This window comes from Megascapheus bottae, chromosome 9, assembly GCF_031878675.1.
Source record: "Megascapheus bottae isolate mThoBot1 chromosome 9, mThoBot2.hap1, whole genome shotgun sequence".
Lineage (NCBI taxonomy): Eukaryota > Metazoa > Chordata > Mammalia > Rodentia > Geomyidae > Megascapheus > Megascapheus bottae.
The window spans coordinates 68,558,994-68,577,306 of NC_143517.1; the positions used below are offsets into that span (position 1 = coordinate 68,558,994).

General features: G+C 64.7%; 1 protein-coding gene across 14 annotated transcripts in view; it reads right to left on the minus strand.

Moving 5' to 3' along the window:
* Plec (plectin) overlaps nucleotides 1–18,313 on the minus strand; it is a 51,232-nt gene that overhangs the window by 24,650 nt on the left and 8,269 nt on the right. For 4 of the 14 annotated variants that reach the window (XM_090339548.1, XM_090339546.1, XM_090339547.1 and 1 more), the window contains exon 1: nucleotides 9,801–10,599. The exons of 6 other annotated variants lie outside the window; for them this stretch is intronic. In XM_090339548.1, the coding sequence (XP_090195674.1) occupies nucleotides 9,801–10,338 (538 nt within the window). In that variant the 5' untranslated portion in view covers nucleotides 10,339–10,599. Of the gene's footprint in view, nucleotides 1–345; nucleotides 587–2,568; nucleotides 2,771–4,446; nucleotides 4,666–9,800; nucleotides 10,600–18,313 lie in introns of those variants that run through there. 4 more of the 14 variants (XM_090339557.1, XM_090339555.1, XM_090339554.1 and 1 more) reach the window with 3 other exon arrangements.

Below are 18,313 nucleotides of genomic sequence, written 5' to 3' on the forward strand. Positions count from 1 at the left end.
GCCTCTATTGTCTCGTGAGGAGATGGGAAGAAGTCTGGGGCCACAGCCACACCCGAGCTCAGGGTGCACAAGTCAGGGCCTGCCGCACCCCACATGCTGCCTCCCAGGCTAAGCAGGAGCTCGGCAGAGTCAGGCTGATCACAGCCTGCATCCTGACTGCAACCCCCGGGGTGGGCACAGAATGCCCCCGCTGCCCTGATTCTACACGCAAGGCCCACTCAGCACAGGGTGCACGTAGCTGCCCATCTCAGAATCTGTCCCCAAACCCAGAGTGTCAGAGCCCAGGCCCCACCCCACCCAGTGCCAAGGCTTCCTGCCAGGCCCTGCCCCAGAGGCGCCGACTACCTTTCTTGCCCTCAGAGGCCCTGAGCACAGCCAGGTAGAGGTTGTCCTCTGAGCTGGTTCTCTTGCCCCCCAGGCCCTCTGGTTGAGGGACGCGGAGCCGGTGCTGAGACATGGTGGGCCGAGTCCCTCAAGCCCTCGGGTGCTGCACTTTGTCTAGCCCTTTGGCGGTCAGGCTACTGGAGGCTGGCTGCCGAGCTGGACACACTCCGTACAGGATCCGCACACAGCTGCCTGTCTTACTCCCCAGCCAAGGCAGGGCTTTGGGGGAGCCCCACCCCATGGCGCCGGGAGGGGCGTGTCCCAAGGGAAGGAGGAAGGCCGCCCCTCCCCCACAGCCACACCCGCGGCCCGCAGAAACAGGAAGCCGGGGTTTCCTCACCCAGCCCACAAAGGCAGCGAGGGAGGGTGGGGAAGAGCCAGGATGGGACCACCTGGCTCTGCTGCCTGGCAAAGGTCACTCAGTAGAATGTTCCCACTGCACCAGCAAGGGAAAGGACTCGCAAGCGCAGGGCTGAGGGGCTGGGGGCCACCCCCATGTTCACGGAGCATCTTCCAGGCCGGGTCCCTGGCCACCTCAGCCTGATCCCCTCCCCCGCTGGAGACACACTAACCTGCGTGGCACCCGGGCTGGAGGAGGCCCCCTGGACATCTACCCCACCCCGTACAGCCCAGGAGGGATCAGGCCTCACCCCGAGCCCTCCAAGCCTGGCCTGCTGGGCTCTTGGACTGGCTCAGGGCCAGTCTTGGGCAGAACCCCCAAAGATTCTGAACCCCACCCAAGCCAAGCCACCTCAGGCAAGCAAGTACAGATCATAGCAGAACACTGACTCACCCCAGCAGCCAGCCCACAGCTTGGCCACCCCCACTTCCCAGGAAATGGCACAGGGGGCAGTGGAGTACCCCCCAAGAACATATAGCCAGTGACTCAGGTCTGGGGAGGGGGGCAGAGTGCTGTGACTCACTGGAAAGGAAGCCCCACCTTGAGGCTGTTTGCAGCCAGGTGGGGCTCACAAATAACCGCGGCCGGCAGGTTGTAAAGGTGGCCAGCAGGGCAAAGGCGAAAGGGCCCCAGTGACTCCCTCGGATGGGTGAGGGAGCGGCCTCGTTGGCCAGCCTGCCCATCACTGTAGGAAAGAATGTACCACCCAGACCACAAGAATTTTCCAGTCCATGCGCCTGGCTAGATGCAATGGAGATGTGTGCTGCTGAGGAGGCGCCCGTTTCCCCCAGAACCTCAGGCCCTGCTCCAGGAGAGGCTAGCCACACCCAGTCTTGCTGCCCCATGGCCAGAGCTGGGGAACCCACAGGGCAGAGAAGGGGGAGGCTCAGCTGCGAACCCCAGGGGCTCTGCCAGGCCCGCCACGGGATGTCCTGCAGTGTCCAGCCTAAGACCCTCCTTCTTCCCCCAGCAGCTGTCCTTCCTCAACACTCAAATCCCAGCCCTGACCCCGCACTTGCAGTACAGGGCCTGAGCTGCTCAGACATGTGTCTGCCTGACACACACACACACACACACACACACGCACACACGCCCCGCCCCTGTGGAGGGGCTGCCGCCTCTGCAGAGGACCAGGCCCAGGGCCCCCTCAGCCAGGAAGCTGTGTGTGACACACACACACCGACACAGACACACACGCACACACACACACACACGCCCCGCCCCCGTGGAGGCGCTGCCGCCCCTCCGCAGAGCACCAGGCCCCCCTCGGCCCCTCGGCCCCCAGGGCAGGGACGGCTGCGTCGTCCGCGTCAGCGCTCGCTCCGCCCCTGGGAACAGGCCCGGGAGGGGCGGGAAGGTCTGGAAAGCGCGGAGAAGCCGGGCACCAGGGCTGACCCTCGGCCGCTGCCGCCATGGAGCCCGGGAGGCTGCGGGCCCCGCGCGCCTCCCTTCAGGGCCTCCCCTCCTCCTCCCTGTCCCCGCCCACTTCCAAGCCTCGAGGGCAGCCGTGCCTCAGGCGACAGACACACCCGGAGACCCGACTCTGCTCCCACACGCCGGTGGGCTGGGGGGAAGCAGTGCCTCGCCCTTCCACACCGGGCCGGAGCCCGCGCCCGCAGGCCCCGCCCCTCCCCGCAGGCCCCGCCCCTCCCCGCAAGCCCCGCCCCCGCGGCCCCGCGAATCTGCGCGGCACAGCCGAGAGCACAGGTAGCCCGGGCGGCCGCTCTGAGCCCGGAAGCCCCGCCCTCCCCGCAGGCCCCGCCCCTCCCGCAGGCCCGGCGAACCTGCGCAGCACAGCTGGGAGTACAGGTAGCCCCGGCGGGCCGGCTCGCCGCCCCGGTCCAGCCAGCCCGGCGGCTCCAGCGCGAGTCCCCTCGACGGCACGAAGGCCGTCCGCGCCCCCCGCGTCCCCGCCGCAGCCATGAGCTCGGAGCCCCGGCGCTTCCCGGACCCGGCGCAGGGCCGCGATGCCAGTTGAGCTGAAGGCTGAAGGCGGACCCGGCCCCGCCCAGGCGGAAGCCGCGCCCCCGGACACGCGAGTCCCGTGGGACTGGGGACGCCACGCCCGACTCCCGGGCTCGGGCCGAGCCGACAGGGCAGGGGCGGAGGCGGCCCCTCCGCCGAGGGCGGGGCCCGGGTCCAGTCCAGACCCGGAAGCGGGCGCAGGGAAGAGGCCTGGGCCCGGGCACCCTGGTGGCGTCCTGAGTCCTGGACTTGAGGGAGCCGGGGCTGCGCGGTGACCCCTCCTCCTCCCCCCCCCCCGCCCCGGGGGACAGCCCTGATCCCCCTCCTCCTCCCCCGCCCCGGGGACAGCCCTGATCCCCCTCCTCATCCCCCCCCCCGCCCCGGGGGACAGCCCTGATCCCCCTCCTCATCCCCCGCCCCGGGGACAGACCTGATCCCCCTCATCCCCCCCGCCCCGGGGGACAGCCCTGATCCCCCTCCTCATCCCCCCCGCCCCGGGGGACAGCCCTGATCCCCCTCCTCATCCCCCGCCCCGGGGGACAGCCCTGATCCCCCTCCTCATCCCCTCGCCCCGGGGACAGCCCTGATCCCCCTCCTCATCCCCCCCCCCGCCCCGGGGGACAGCCCTGATCCCCCTCCTCATCCCCCCCACCCCGGGGGACAGCCCTGATCCCCCTCCTCATCCCCCGCCCCGCCCCGGGGACAGCCCTGATCCCCCTCCTCATCCCCCCCACCCCGGGGGACAGCCCTGATCCCCCTCCTCATCCCCCGCCCCGCCCCGGGGACAGCCCTGATCCCCCTCCTCATCCCCCCCACCCCGGGGGACAGCCCTGATCCCCCTCCTCATCCCCCGCCCCGCCCCGGGGACAGCCCTGATCCCCCTCCTCATCCCCCGCCCCGCCCCGGGGACAGCCCTGATCCCCCTCCTCATCCCCCCCACCCCGGGGGACAGCCCTGATCCCCCTCCTCATCCCCCGCCCCGCCCCGGGGACAGCCCTGATCCCCCTCCTCATCCCCCCCCCCGCCCCGGGGACAGCCCTGATCCCCCTCCTCATCCCCCCCCCGCCCCGGGGACAGCCCTGATCCCCCTCCTCATCCCCGGCCCGGGGACAGCCCTGATCCCCCTCCTCATCCCCCGCCCCGCCCCGGGGACAGCCCTCCTCCTCCTCCTCCCCCTCCTCCTCCCAGCAGGCCCGAGCTGCCCCGGCCCGCACTGCAGGCCGGCGCCCAGCAGGGGGCGGCCGCCCCCCGCCGCCCCACACAGGCGGTCGGGCGGAGGCGGGGCGGGTCCCCTCGGGCGGGCAGCCCCTGGCCGGGAGCCCGGGCAGAGCCGCCAGTCCCCGAGGGCCCGCCCGGTCCTGTGTGGCCGCGGCCAGCTCCCGCTGCGGCCCGGGAGCCGGCGACTTTGGCGGAGGAGGCCGCGCGCCCTGGGCCGCGGGCCCTCGGGGTGCCCGCCCCGGACGACCGTGCGCCCGCAGGCAGGCCCTGCCCGGGCCCGGCGGCCAGGCTGGAGCCGGGCAGCCCGGCCCAGCCAGTCCCGCCAGGCACCTGCCCAGGGCGGCTCGGCCCGACGGCCGCGGCTCGGCCCGGCCCGGCCCGGAAGAGGAGGCCGGCCGGGTGGGCACCGCGGGCCCCGCCCCGTGGGCCCCGCCCCGCCCGCCCCGCCCGGCCCGGCCCGGCTCCGGGCAGGGGCTTACCTGGCGGGGCCTGCGCCTGCCGACGCCCTTTGCGCCAGTGCCACACAGCGGCCAGAGTGGCCGCATGGCCCACGACCACCAGGGAGGGAAACAGGCTGCCCGACGGCTCCATGGCTGCCAGCGAGCAGGCGGCGCCTCCCGGCGCGGACGGAGCCGCCCTGCCGCCGCGCTGCCCGGCCGCCGGGACTGCCCTGCCGCCCGGCTTCACTCCTCCCCCCGGCGGGCGCGCGCCCTCCCCACCCACAGGCCCAGCTCAGCTGTCCCCGCCAGGGCTGTCACGCTCAAGGTTAGCCGGAGCTTTAACCCCTACCTGACCGCAGCCACACCCGCCAGGAGGAGGGGCCTGCCGCAGTCCCCTCACCCGAGCCGTCCTGGGGAAGCCAGCCACCCCACCCCCCCAAGGAGAGCCCCAGACCCCAAATGCCTTGGACGGGGCCGCTGGCACAGCCTGCAGGCATGGGGGGGGGGTGCCAGGGCCCTGGCGGCCCTCACCACGGCCCAGCAGCTCACCCCACATCCCTCCAAGACATGGGGCTTCCACAGGCCCCAGGTTCCCCCGAGGGTCCCTGCACAGGGACTGAGGCCAGGTGGGTGAACTCAGAACAGGCTTGTGCAGAACAGAGCCTCTGCCTCCAGCCTGCAGCCTCAGAACACGGCCACGGGTGCCCCACCTACCGGGCACAATCTTCATTGGGGATGGCGCACGGAGCCCCCAGGGCGGCCGGGAGTAGGTGGGAGTGGGGAGGGTCACAGGCCCCTCTGGAGGTGGAAAGCCGGGCAGCAGCACGGAGGTGAGGCGGGCTCTGGCCCCAACAAGCCGATGTCAGCAGCAGCAGAGGGGGAGGGGAGTGGTGGGCTCGGGGCCCGGGCGATATAAATACCCAAGGGCGCAAGCAAGACTCGTCACCGGTCCAGACTTAGAACATGACGTGTGGAGCCAGGGCGTCCTGGAGTCCTGCCTGGCCGGGAGGCTCACGACACTCACCCTGCCCTGCTGCGCACTCCAGCAGCCAGGAGTGATGCTATAATAAGGATCCGCCACGGGAGGCGTGAGGGGCTCGGGCCACGTCTGGGGCTCGGGCCACCACAGGAGGCGTGAGGGTCTCGGGCCACGTCTGGGGCTCGGACCACCACGGGAGGCGTGAGGGACTCGGGCCACGTCTGGGGCTCGGGCCACCACGGGAGGCGTGAGGGGCTCGGGCCACGTCTGGGGCTCGGGCCACCACGGGAGGCGTGAGGGTCTCGGGGCCATGTCTGGGGCTCGGGCCACCATGGGAGGCGTGAGGGACTCAGGCCATATCTGGGGTGACACAACAGGACGGGGGGCTCAGATACTCGTCTGAGGGGCTTCTCTTGGGAAATAGCACAGCAGCCAAGCAAGTGCCACTCCTCTTTTTCCCAGAAGGCCAAGCACATATCACTCAATGCCTGGTCCCCCAGAGAGGCCAGAACTGTCTCCCCAAGGTCACACTGTAGGCCAGAGACCCAGACAACCCCAAAGTGGGGCCCAAACCACAGGAGCCCTCATCACAGGGCGGACATCTCCCAGCAAGGCCCTTCCTGTGTCCAGGGGGATCTGGGGTGGGGGAGGCTTCCTGAAGCCCCCAGCAGGCCTGGTCTGTGCAGGCCTGGGGTCAGAGGTCAGCGCACAAGCCTAGCCCATGTCTGCTGCTGCCGTGCTGACCTGAAGCACAGGGCACCCTGGGAAACAGGATGCAGGCACGCATGTCTGGGGACAGCACAGGCCTGCCCACTCCCTCAGAGCTGGGGTGTACAGGCCCTGACCCTTCAGCCCTGGTGGACGGCTGAAAGGGAGCTAAACTCTGGACCTCATTCCACAGGGACCTGGGGCATTCAGAGGAAGAAACTGAGGCATGGTAAACAGTGAGCAGCTGGCACCATGACTTGAGAGTCTCCAATGTATACTTCAACCTTCAGCACCACACAGAGAACCAGCTTTGATCCCTGACCGCCAGGACCAGACACGCAAGCTGCAGGGGAGTGGAAGACAGACAGAAGCCTGGGGGCCCGGAGCCTGCGGTTTTCCATCCCCACTCCCTCCCTCGACATTTCTGAAGGACACTGGCCCATCATGACAGGCTCTAGGCATCCAGACGGTCAGAGATGGTGGCTGTCCCAAAGCAGACCAGAGAAAGCCAACTCCTGCCAGGCCCACGGCACCCAGTGGAAGCAGCAGGCAGAGGCCATGCCAGGCAGGCTGGGTCCTAGCCTCAGTCCCTCACTAGGGTCCCCAAAGGACAGGCGAGACTGGCCCCAAGCAAGCGTGGCCTGCAGTGGTGGACAACCATCTCCACCCCCAGCAAGACCTGGAAACCCTTGCCCCCATTACCACCGCTAGCGGAGGGGCCACACTGTCATCCTGGAGACCAGCAAGCTGTGGGCTGCTGGGCGGCCCTTCCCAGCCCACCCAGAGCCATGCAGCAGGCTGGGCGCGCCCTCCTCCGCAGCCTATCAGAGCCCTGCACTCCTGCCAGGCCTACCTTGGCCAAGCTGGATCAGCTCCTCCATGCTGTACTTATCCATAGCAAAGCCCCACAAGCTGGGAACTAGGCCGTTCCCACAGCCGGCAGAGAGGAAGGCAAAGCAGGAAGGAGGGGAGGGGTGGGGGCCAGGGGAGGGCTACTACTCATGCCCTGGCCATCCCATGGAGGGCTGGGGTTTGGCTCCTCCTCAGACCTCCGCCTGGGCTGGACTAGGGGCGGGGGTGGCAGGCCTGCCTCTGTCCCCGAGCCCCCGAGCCCCCAGCCTGGAGCCCCAGTCCACGCAGCCGCCCTGAGGCCTCCCTTCAGCACACAGGCCCCAGCAGCCACACCCGCCGGCCGCCCACCCCCCCACGCCACGCACCCACCATCCTGTCTGGAGCTGGGGTGGTGGCAAACAAAGTCAGGGGCTAAACAGCTGAGCAGGTGGTGTACCCCTGCCTACAGCCCACCCCGCTTCTCACCTCTCCAGTCCAGGGCAGACCCCACCCCCCCGCCCAGCCATGGTGCTCTCTGACCTGGGCAAACATGTCACCTCGCAACCAGCCGAAGTGCAGCTCCGATACAGCTGGGCTTACCCGGAAATGCACATCTAAACCCACCACAGCCTGGGTCAAAACCTGCCAAGCCCCATCACCAGGCCGGGGCACCCTGCACTCCACAAGGGAAGGCAGCCAGGGTGTCCAGGCCCGCCGGCCCCGCCCCGCCCAGGGTAACATCCCCAGGGCCCGCGCCCTGCATGTGCTCAGATGTCTTTTCTCTACACACTTCTGGGTTGGTTCTGAATTTTTTGTGTGTGTGCCAGTCCTGGGCTTGAGCTCAGGGCCTGAGCACTGCCCTTGGGCTTTCTCAAGGCTAGAGCTCTACCACTTGAGCCTCAGCACCACTTCTGGCTTATTTCTATGTCTGTGGTACTGAGGCATCGAACCCAGGTCTTTGTGCATGCTGGGCAAGCACTCCACCACTAGGCCATGCTCCCGGGCCCTGGTTCTGGGCAAAACGTTGAGAAGGCAAAAGAAACTCACAAAGGCCTGAGGAGACGCCATGCTCTCCTCTGGTCCTGGCCGCTCTCTGCAGCGCAGGTCCCCCTCCCTGGAGGGCCCCTGGCAACCTCTGCCTCTCACCGACACCCCGTCCATCTGCTTGAGTCTAGGGTGGCCAGGACGGAGGCTGCATCTGTATCTACAGGGGAGGACACCCTTCACACAGCTGTGAGGCCAAGAGGCCCTGGGGCCCCCAACAGACAGAACTCTGGAGCACACGGAGGGCTCCTGGCTCCCCCGCCAGGCCGGGATGGACTGAGGCAGTCCAGTGGACAGAGGGCCCTTGGGGCCGCTGCCCCCGAGGCTCCAGTGGTGGCCTTCCTTGGAGAAGTACCAGGGGTGTGCGGCTCGTTCACACTGGTTTTGAAGCTCTGAGAAGCCATTTCTGCGGGCCCCTCCCGACAGCCCTATGTGGCGAGGCCCAGCACGGGCGACAAGGACCTGTGCCGGTTGAGCCTTAGAGGCAAGGCAAGGGGGTCACCAGCAGCTCTGCTGGAGTGCTCATCCTGCCGGATCCGCTCAGGCATGGGCTCAGCACGTGAGGGCACAGACAACACGGGCTCCCGAGGAGCTGCACAATGCTGGACACAAAGCACAGGAGCAGCTGTCCCCGCTTCTGTGCACAGCCCTCGCGTCCCAGCCGTCAGTCAACAGAAGTCTGGGGCACAGTCCTGGTGCCCAGACCACACCCAGAGCCCCAGGCCTCATGCTCAGCCCACAGGGCCCAGGAGCGGGAGGGGCCACCGTGGCACTGACTCAGCCCGGAGCTCATTTCCTGCTGGAAACTCTGAGCCACCACCCGGGGCCATGCCTGGGAAGGGAAGACTGAGTCACCTCGGTCAGGGAGGGATGCCCCCTGCTCTGCCCACCACCGCCACACCCAGAACCCTCACCCACTGAGCTGGCCCGGCCACCTCACAGGACAAGGAAGGAAGGCAAAGGGGGGAGGGCTTCCTCCCCTCACCACACCCGGCCCGAGTGGGAGACACCGCCACCCTTTATAGGGAAATGAGGAAGGCCAAGCAGTGTGAGGCCACAGGGAGAACCCACCAACGCCCCTGGCCATGAAGGCTCTGGGGACCCTCAGCTCCTGCCAGCTGTGCCCCACGTGGGGCCTACCCCTCACTAGGTCCCCACCCCGAGAACAAATTTCCCCTTTGGCGCTAGGCCTGCCTGGTTCTGGAGGCCCCAGTGCGTCCTGGAGTTTCAGGCACAAGGCACATTTGCTGGCATTCCCTGTGTGGGAGCTGGGACACAGGAGAGGCCTCTGGTTTTGGTCCTGCCCACACTCGGCGCTTCTCTCCTCATCCCGCCTAAACCAGCACATCTAGGCCCTGGACAAGCCGGCCAAGTGTCCGGTCACAGAAGGTACTCAGCAGGCCATGCAGAGTCTAAGCCACCCTGCTGTTGGGGGAGCGGCATGTGGCACCCCACTGGGCAGACTGGCCACACTGCTGGAAAGCAGCTCCACGCATCTCCACGCCAGAACCTCTTCACGTCCCCACTGAGGACAGAAGGCCATCCCGCCAGCCCACTGGGAAGGGGGGGTAGAGCAAGGACAAAGCTAGGGAGGCCCCGGGGCCAGCCTCATGCAACTGTCCCAACCGCCGGCGTTGCCCATCCAGGCCCGCCCCGCCCCATCAGAGCCACGTGGGTCCAAGGGAGCTTCAGGAAAAGAAGGCGCCACCTGCTGGCGTGACCCAAGGCCCAACCCTCCTGCTGCCTCCCCGGCCACCAGGCCTAAGCCTGGTGCCCTGACACCCACGGCCCCTTCCCGCCCTTCTTAGCCTAGAGCTGGGACGTGGCTGACCTGTGGCTGGGGTGGGCTCCGGGGCGGGCCTGACCAGGGTCCCAGGGGCGGTGGCAGGCACCACAGGGGTTTCAGACGCTGCCTCCTCAGGCTCCTTCCTGCGGTAGACCCGCCTCTCCTCCTGGGTGGCGTCCCTGGCTGGCACAGACCCCCGCTTGGGCGGGCAGCCCAGGGGACCCTGCACGGTCTGCACGTGAGGGGAGCGCCGAGCGGGGTTCGCCATGCCGACAGGGCGGCGCACGCGCTGCAGGGAGGCCGGCACGATCTCAGGTGGCAGGTGCAGATACTGGCGAAGGTGGCTGATGCCCTCGTTGGTCAGATACCAGTAGAAGTGGCGCCAGGCAAAGGTCTCCCGCACCAGGCCTCGAGCCCGCAGGGAAGCCATGGCTCGCAGGACCTGCAGGTTGGTGACACCAGGCACGTGGGGATGCTGGCTGTGGGGCCTCCGGTCCTTCTTGGCCACCATCACGCCCTCACGGAAGAGCACTTCATAGATGGCACGGAGCTGGCCCAGCGGCATGAGCATGCCAGCCACCATGGCTGCTGGGAAGGGGCGGCTCTGCACGGGGCGAGGGCAGCAGGCGGTGAGGATCCCCTGGCACAGGCTGTGACCGGGGCTGCTGGCCGGCTGGGGCCGTGTGAAGCACAGGGCAATGGGGCTGCGGCGCCTGGCCCTGCTGGCCCTGTGGATCCCTGCCGGCCCGGCACTGCCGCCAGCCAGCCGAGCCTCCCGCCCTCCAGGACACTGGGGCCGGCCCCCTCTGACTCAGCAGCAGGGCCAGCCCCTCCCACACGGCCGCAGGGGCTGCTGCACAGTGCGGCTACCCCAAGGCAGAAGCCACCCTACCGCTTCTCCTTCCCCTCCCCGGCCCCACGCTCCTGTGACAGAAATCACATCTGTTTCTAAAATGCTTCCATAGACTGCAAGGAGAAGAACAGGGCCCAAGAGTCCCAGGAAACGGCAGCAAATGGGGAGCAGAGAGCGCGGGAAGCTGGCCTGGGGTGTAGTCAACGGGGGTCTAGAGAAGGGGTGCCGGGTCGTTCAGAATTCGGGGAGCTAAGGTTCCAGTGGAAGGCCGAGCTCAGTCGGAGGGCAGCTGCAGGGGCAGCTTCTGCGCCAGGCTCAGGCAGGTGGGCTTACACGGCGCCAATGCCAGGCCTCCGCATTTAACACTTTCATGGCATGCTGGGGCATTCCGGAGGCAGGGCAGAGCACAGGGTGGGGCTCTGGTGGTATGCCTCTGCCCTCCCACACGTCCACGACAGCTGTCGGGAGCCAGCTGACGCAAGGAATCCAGGGCGAGTCCCTGCCACCCCAGGCAGCACTCAGCTGTGGCCACAGGCACAGACAATGGCAAAGCCTCGGGGACCCAATGAGAAGAAAGGGCCCCTCATGGAGCTGGAAACTGCCCAGCCATACCCATCACCATCCTCAGGCCCTCAGAGTGGAAAGCTTGCTGTGGACAGTCTGGGCCCCCAGCACCCAGGGTTCAGCTGGACTCTGCGCTCCCCCCAGAGGACACACCCATTCCCACCAGTCACTGCAAACCCAGGAACTGACTATAAATAGGGCGGGGTGGGGGTCCTGAAGAGGGCGGGCAGCCAGCCAAGAAAGCAGCGCGTGGGACGGTTTACAGGCGTCTCCATGGTGCCCAAAGCAGTCTCCAAACAGCACACCCGGCACACACACACACAGATCCCCGCCCCGGGCAGCGTGGCCAGTGGAAACTCTGAAGACTCAGCCAACTGTTCCGAAATCCTCCCGCCTATGGGCTGGCCATGGGGCAGGCTCCCCCTGCCCTGCCCCCAGCCCTGCCCCCTGCTCTGCCCCCAGCCCGGCCCAGGCAGGAAGGGGGCCAGCTGCAGGCTGACTTCTCCATGAGGGTGAGCAAGGCAGGGCGGGGCCGCAGGGCCAGAATGGGCAGCACCCACAGGCCCTGCCAGCCTGGGACATGGGGCCTCACGGCAGAGCCAGACCCGGCCCCAGAGAAGTCCCCACTGGTAGACAGTGCCCACACCCCCCACCATGCAGTCACTTCAGCCCTCACACGCACTGCCCTGGAGGGCCATGCCGTCTTGCTGGCACCTCTCAAATCTCTAAGTCCCCACCAAATCAACCCACAGTATCTACAGGCCCCCCAACGCCCCCGTCTCTCCCAAAGACCCAGAGTCCTTGGACCTAAAACTTCTCCTTTCCAATCTCCTAGGAGGCCAACACCCCCCAACCTGCCACCCCACTCCAACTCCAGGCAGGAGGGTGGGAGTGCCCGGCTCCAGAGCAGGGTGTGAATCCACATGTGCACACCACACACACACACACACACACACACACACACACACACACACACACACACAAGCACTAGCGCACATGGGGCCCCTTCAGAACCCCCTCTGCCTCTCCCAGGCACTGGCAGCCCAGGAGCCCGGGAGCCCAAGTTCATTCAGCAGGGAGGAAGGCATGCAGCCCTGGCCCCCTGGCCCCCCACCCCCACGGGGGCCTCTGCTTGTTTCCAGGGCAACCTTGGGGTAGGCCAGCTCCCCAACCCAGGACAAAGAGCCACAGAATGGCCTTGCTGAGGCCAGCCTGCCAGGCGCCGGGCACTGAAATCCTGGCCTGACCTAGCCCCACCCCAAATGGACCAGAACCAGCCCCGCAATGGACCTGATCTAGCTCTCCCCATAGATCAAGCCCCCCACACAGATTTGACCTGGGACCCCACAGACCCGGCTTGACCCCCACACGGATCTGACCCGGGACCCCACAGACCCGGCCTGGCCCCCACACACGGATCTGACCCGGGACCCCACAGACCCGGCCTGACCCCCACACACGGATCTGACCCGGGACCCCACAGACGCGGCCCACAGAGAGAGGCGGACTGCGGCCGCCGGCCCCGCCCCGCTCTGCCTGCTCTGGGGGGGGAGGGCAGCAGGCCGGCGGGGCGCAGGGCTCTGCGGAGGCCGGGGGGCGGCGGGGCGGCGGGGCGCACCTTTGAGGGAGCTGATCTCGTGCTGTATGGCTCTCGAGGGGTCCATGCTGCTCTGCGGGGCGGGCGCGGGCTCGGGAGGACCGGGTGCGGCTGCACAGGGCCAGGCCGCACCGCACCGCACCGCACAGCACCGCACCGCACCGCGCCGCACCCAGCTGCGCTGCCCCGCGCCGCCCCGCCCCTCCCCAGAGCGCGGCCGGGGCGGGGCCTCCGTGGGTCGATGCCGCACTGGAAGCCCCTCCTTCCTGACCGCCACCGAACACCCCAACCCCCGACACCCCAGACCCCCCCAAACCTCCACCCCCAGCCCCGACCCCCCCACCGGACCTCCACCCCGACCCCCCCCAAACCTCCACCCCCAGCCCCGACCTCCACCCCCAGCCCCGACCCCCCACCCGACCTCCACCCCCAGCCCCGACCCCCCCACCGGACCTCCACCCCGATCCCCCCACCCGACCTCCACCCCGACCCCCCCCAAACCTCCACCCCCAGCCCCGACCTCCACCCCCAGCCCCGACCCCCCCACCGAACCTCCACCCCCAGCCCCGACCCCCCACCCGACCTCCACCCCGACCCCCCCACCAGACCTCCACCCCGACCCCCCCAAACCTCCACCCCCAGCCCCGACCTCCACCCCCAGCCCCGACCCCCCCACCGGACCTCCACCCCGATCCCCCCACCCGACCTCCACCCCGACCCCCCCAAACCTCCACCCCCAGCCCCGACCTCCACCCCCAGCCCCGACCCCCCACCGGACCTCCACCCCGAACCCCCCACCGGACCTCCACCCCGACCCCCCCACCAGACCTCCACCCCCAGCCCCGACCCCCCACCCGACCTCCACCCCCAGCCCCGACCCCCCACCCGACCTCCACCCCGACCCCTCCCACCGGACCTCCACCCCAGACCCCCCCAAACCTCCACCCCCAGCCCCGACCCCCCCACCTGACCTCCACCCCGACCCCCAGCCCACCCCGCCCCTCCCACCCGCCCCTCCCACCTCCACCCCAACCCCTCTCCCCAGACCTCCACCCTGGACCTCCCCCACCTCCCCACCGAGCTTGGGTAGGTTTCAGGCAATACTAGGTTCTAAAAGAAGGAAACAATAAAGTGGGGAATTAGACAGGATTGTCTGAATCCTTACACTTACAAATTCCTTTTTATGACCCTACATCTAAATAACCCTAGTTCCGTCTCCAAGTAAACGGTACCCTGGTAGTCCTTTTCAAAATAGTCTCCGGCCAGGCGTGGGGGCCAGCAGTAGAGCGCTTGCCTAGCACGCACAAAGCCCCAGGTCCGATTCCTTGGTACCACGTAACAGAGAAGGCTGGAAGTGGTGCTGTGGCTCAAGTGGTGGAGTGCCAGCCTTGAGAAAGCCCAAGGACAGTGCCCAGGCCCTGAGTTCAGGGTCCAGGACTGGCAAAAATTAAAAAATAGCCAGTCTCTCACTATGCAGCACAACCTGGTCTGGAGTTCGATCTTCTTGCCTGGCCCCCAGGGACTGGGGTCGCAGGTATGTGCCAGCACGTGTGAGCCAGCACAGCAGTTAGGGAAATACAACAGGGAACACCTTTAACCACGGTGCAAGACATAAAATATCCAGAATAAGATAAACCAAAAGCAGTCAGAACCCTGTTCACATACTAATCCTAGCTACTCAGGACATGAGATCTGAGGATCAAGGTTTGAAGCCAGCCCAGGGAAAAAAGTCCTTGAGACTCTTATCTCCAAATAACCAGCCCAGAGCCAGGGCTGGAGCAGAGGTTCAACACAGCAAGCAAGTTCAAGGCTGAGTTCAAACTCCCGTACCAGCAAAAGGGGGGTAAAAATCAGCCAGGACTTCAAGCTTGGAAAGTCTGAGTGCACAAAGCCCCACTCAGAACACAGCGGCCCAAGCTCTAGACACCATTGCCCCAAGCCAGGTCAGGAGGGACCATAGCCCTCAAGCTCCAGTAACAGCCGTCAAGCAACCAAAACAGCCTCACCGACTGAAAAGGGAAGATGTGTGGCTTGCAAGATCTCCCCACCCCGCCTCCCCCTAATACACCTAGGCTCTGTCCCTGCGACTTGAGCTACACCACCACTCTGGCTTTTTGGTGGTTAATTGGAGGTAAGAGATATGCCTGCCTGGGCAGGCTTTGAACCGAGATCTGCAGATCTCAACCTCCTGAATAGCTAGGATTACAGGCATGAGCCACTAGCACCTGGCTAGGGTTTTGGATTTTTTTGCCAATATAACAATTGAAAAAAAAACAAAAACAAAAAAACCCCGGGTGTCTTAGCATAAATGTAGCTTCACTTTTGAAAAGCTTTGACCCAGACATTCTTCCTGACAACAGTCATGGATGATGATAATCCCACTGCAAAGCCGTCCACCACAGCAGTTCCCACACAAAGCACCGAACCAAGCTCGGTGGCACAGACCTATAACCCAGCTGCTCAGAAAGGAGAGATGAGGAGGACTTCGGTCCAAGGCTAGCCCAAGCAGAAAGTTAATGAAACCCATCTCCATCCATGGTCCCAGCTATACGCGTCAAAACACGAGAGCCTATTCAAAAAAGAACTGATGTCAAGAGGGTGTGAGAATGTGACTGAAGTGGAGAAGTGCTTGCCTAGCAAGTGCGAGTCTCTGAACTTAAACCCCAGCAGGATCAGGAGGAGGAGGAGGAGGAGGAGGAGGAGGAGGAAGAAGAACAACAGCAACCACAGCTGGTGTGGTGGCTCACGCCTGTCATCTCAGGAGGCTGAGATCTGAGGATCAAGGTTCAAAGCCAGCCCAGGCACTAAAGAAACCTCTAGAAAACAGGAAGCTCAAGGGGTAGGGTGGTAGCCTTGAGCAGAGGAGCTTAGGGACAGCACCCAGGCCCAGAGTTCAAGTCCCACGACACCCCCCGCCCCCCCGTGGTGGTGCCCAGCCACGATCCTGGCCCTCAGGAGGCTGTGGCAGACGCATCCTAAATTCAAGGCCAGCACGGGTTACACCAAAAGACCCTGCCATGCCTGAAATCCTGGCCATGTCTCCATCTCCTGGATCGCCAACAAAAAGCTGGACTGACGTCATGGCTCAAGTGGTAGCATATCTGCTGAGTGAGCAAGCGTGAAGCTCTGAGTTCAAACCCCACACCAGCAGCAGCAACCTCACCATCCCTGGCTGAGCTTCCTTGGGGTTCTCGGTGCACAGGGGGTTACAGGGGTCTTCAGAGAGGTGACTAAGTGGGATAGACTGAGGCTGGGAGGCCCGCCAGTCCAGCCCCCGACAGCTTGGCTTCCAGGCGGGGTTGCTCTCCACTGGCTTTCACACACTCCCCTCAGAAAGACCACACCATGGTGCCACCAACAAACTGTGTGGGGCCCACAAGCCCTCACTAGAGGGCAGCCAGATGAGCACCAGAGAAGGGATTCCAGCCTCCAGGCCTGGCCTCCCCTCCCCTCCCCTCCTCCCTCCCTCCCTCCCTCCCTGTCTTAAGACACTGTCTCAGCACAGTGCTGGTGGCTGATACCGTAATCGCAGCTTCTCAGGATTAGAGATCTGAAGGAGAAGCTGAGATCTGAGGATTGCGGTTCAAAACCAGCCCAGGCAGGAAAGCCCATCAGACTCTGAACTTTTATCACCAGAAAACTGGAAGTGGCCTGTGCCTCAGAGTGGTGGAGGTCTAGCCTTGAGCTGAAGCACTCAGGGACATGCCCAGGCCCAGAGTTCAAGCCCATGGCTGACAAAAACAAAAAACAAAGCTTCATGGCGTTTCTGCTCAGGCGGGCTTCCCCCCCTCACCTCCAGAGATCACTATCCCCCCCCCCCAGGTAACCAGGGCTGAGGTCTGGGTGCCACTGTGGTCAGCTGGCACTGGGTCCTTGCTGTCACTGTTTGGTTTTGGAGGTTATTTATTCCTTTGTGCCTGTCCTAGGGCTTGAACTCAGGGATTGGGCGCTGGCCCAAGGCTTTTTTGCTCAACGACGGTGTTCCACCACTTGAGCCACAGCTCCACTTCCAGCTTTCTCTTGGTTACATTCCTTCCAGGCTGGCTCTGGCTTTGACCTTGCCTCCACTGGTGCTCCACCTCCTGGGCGGCTGGGAGGATGGGGAGGAGTGGGGGGGGGGGCGCTTTCATGTTGCATGTATAGGAGGAGCTGGCCTTGAACTGTAACCTAGGCAATCAGTCTCAGAACATATAATGTAACTGTGCCGCCTAAGCCTCCTTTCTTGATAACAGTATCCACCCTCAAACATCTTGTTACAGCCCTAGGGAATAAACTAAGTGAGGAAATGAACTAAGTGACACACAAAGAAACACACTCTATCACTGTTACTCACACTTAAGAACATGTCTGGATGTGAGAGGCAGAAGGGGAAACAAAGGCAGGACCTGGCCGAAGCAGCCCAGGGAGGCCTGGGTAGCCTGCGAGGCCGGCCTGCCCGGACTCTGCACCTCTGGCCCACATCCACAACAGAATTGACACCTGCTGGTTTCGACAGCCATGTTTCTGGTCATTTGTTATGGCAACCACAGGAAACGGCCAGATTTGGGGGGAGGGGGATGTCACCGTGACAAATAGCTAAAAATGAAGACATAGCTTTGAAATTGAGAAACGGGCAGAGATAATTTTTATTTTTTGCCAGTCCTGGGCTCGAGCTCAGGGCCTGAGCACCGTCCTTGGACTTTCTCAAGGCTAGAGCTCTACCACTTGAGCCTCAGCACCACTTCTGGCTTTTTCCTTTGTATGTGGTACCGAGGAATCAAACCCAGGTCTTCGTGCATGCTAGGCAAGCACTCTACCAAACTCCTGGCCCTAGCCAGTTTTGTTTTGTTTTGTTTTCCACACTAAAACTAGACCATTTTAAGGCATGTGACAGAAAAAGGTTAAGGTTGACTGGGTGAAAGCCAGGTGTGTTGACAATGCAAACTATAATGCCAGCTCTTGGGCAGAGCTAGAAACTTCTCCAGCCAGGACCAGTATGACTGTAGAGACCCAGTGGCAGAAGAAAGGGGAGAGAAGGAAAATAAATGTGGAGGCAAAAAATGTTTTCTAGGAAGACCTTAGAAGGAAATGAGGCCTTGGGCCAGTGGCTCACGCCTGTCATCCTAGCTACTCAGGAGGCTGAGATCGGAGGACTCCGGTTCAAAGCCAGTCAGGCACTAATGTCTGTGAGACTATTATCTCCAATGAACCACCAAAAAAACAGAAGTGGTGCTGTGGCTCCAGGGGTCGGGAAATAGCCTTGAGCCAAAGAGCACCCAGGCCCATTGTTCAAATCCCACAACCAGCAAAAAAAAAAAGTGTCAGCCGGTAAGACCTTAGAAGGAAATGAGGCCTGGTGCAGCGGCTCAGGCCTGAAATCCTAGCTGTTCAGGAGGCTGAGACCTGAGCAAGGCCATTGAGCCAGCCCAGGCAGGAAAGCCCATGCAGGAGACTCTTATCTCCAGTTCGCTAGTAAAAAGCCAAAAGTGGTGATGTGGCTCAAGTGGTAGAGCACCAGCCTAAAGTAAAGGAAAAAAAACCAAACTAGAACTCGAGGCCCTAAGG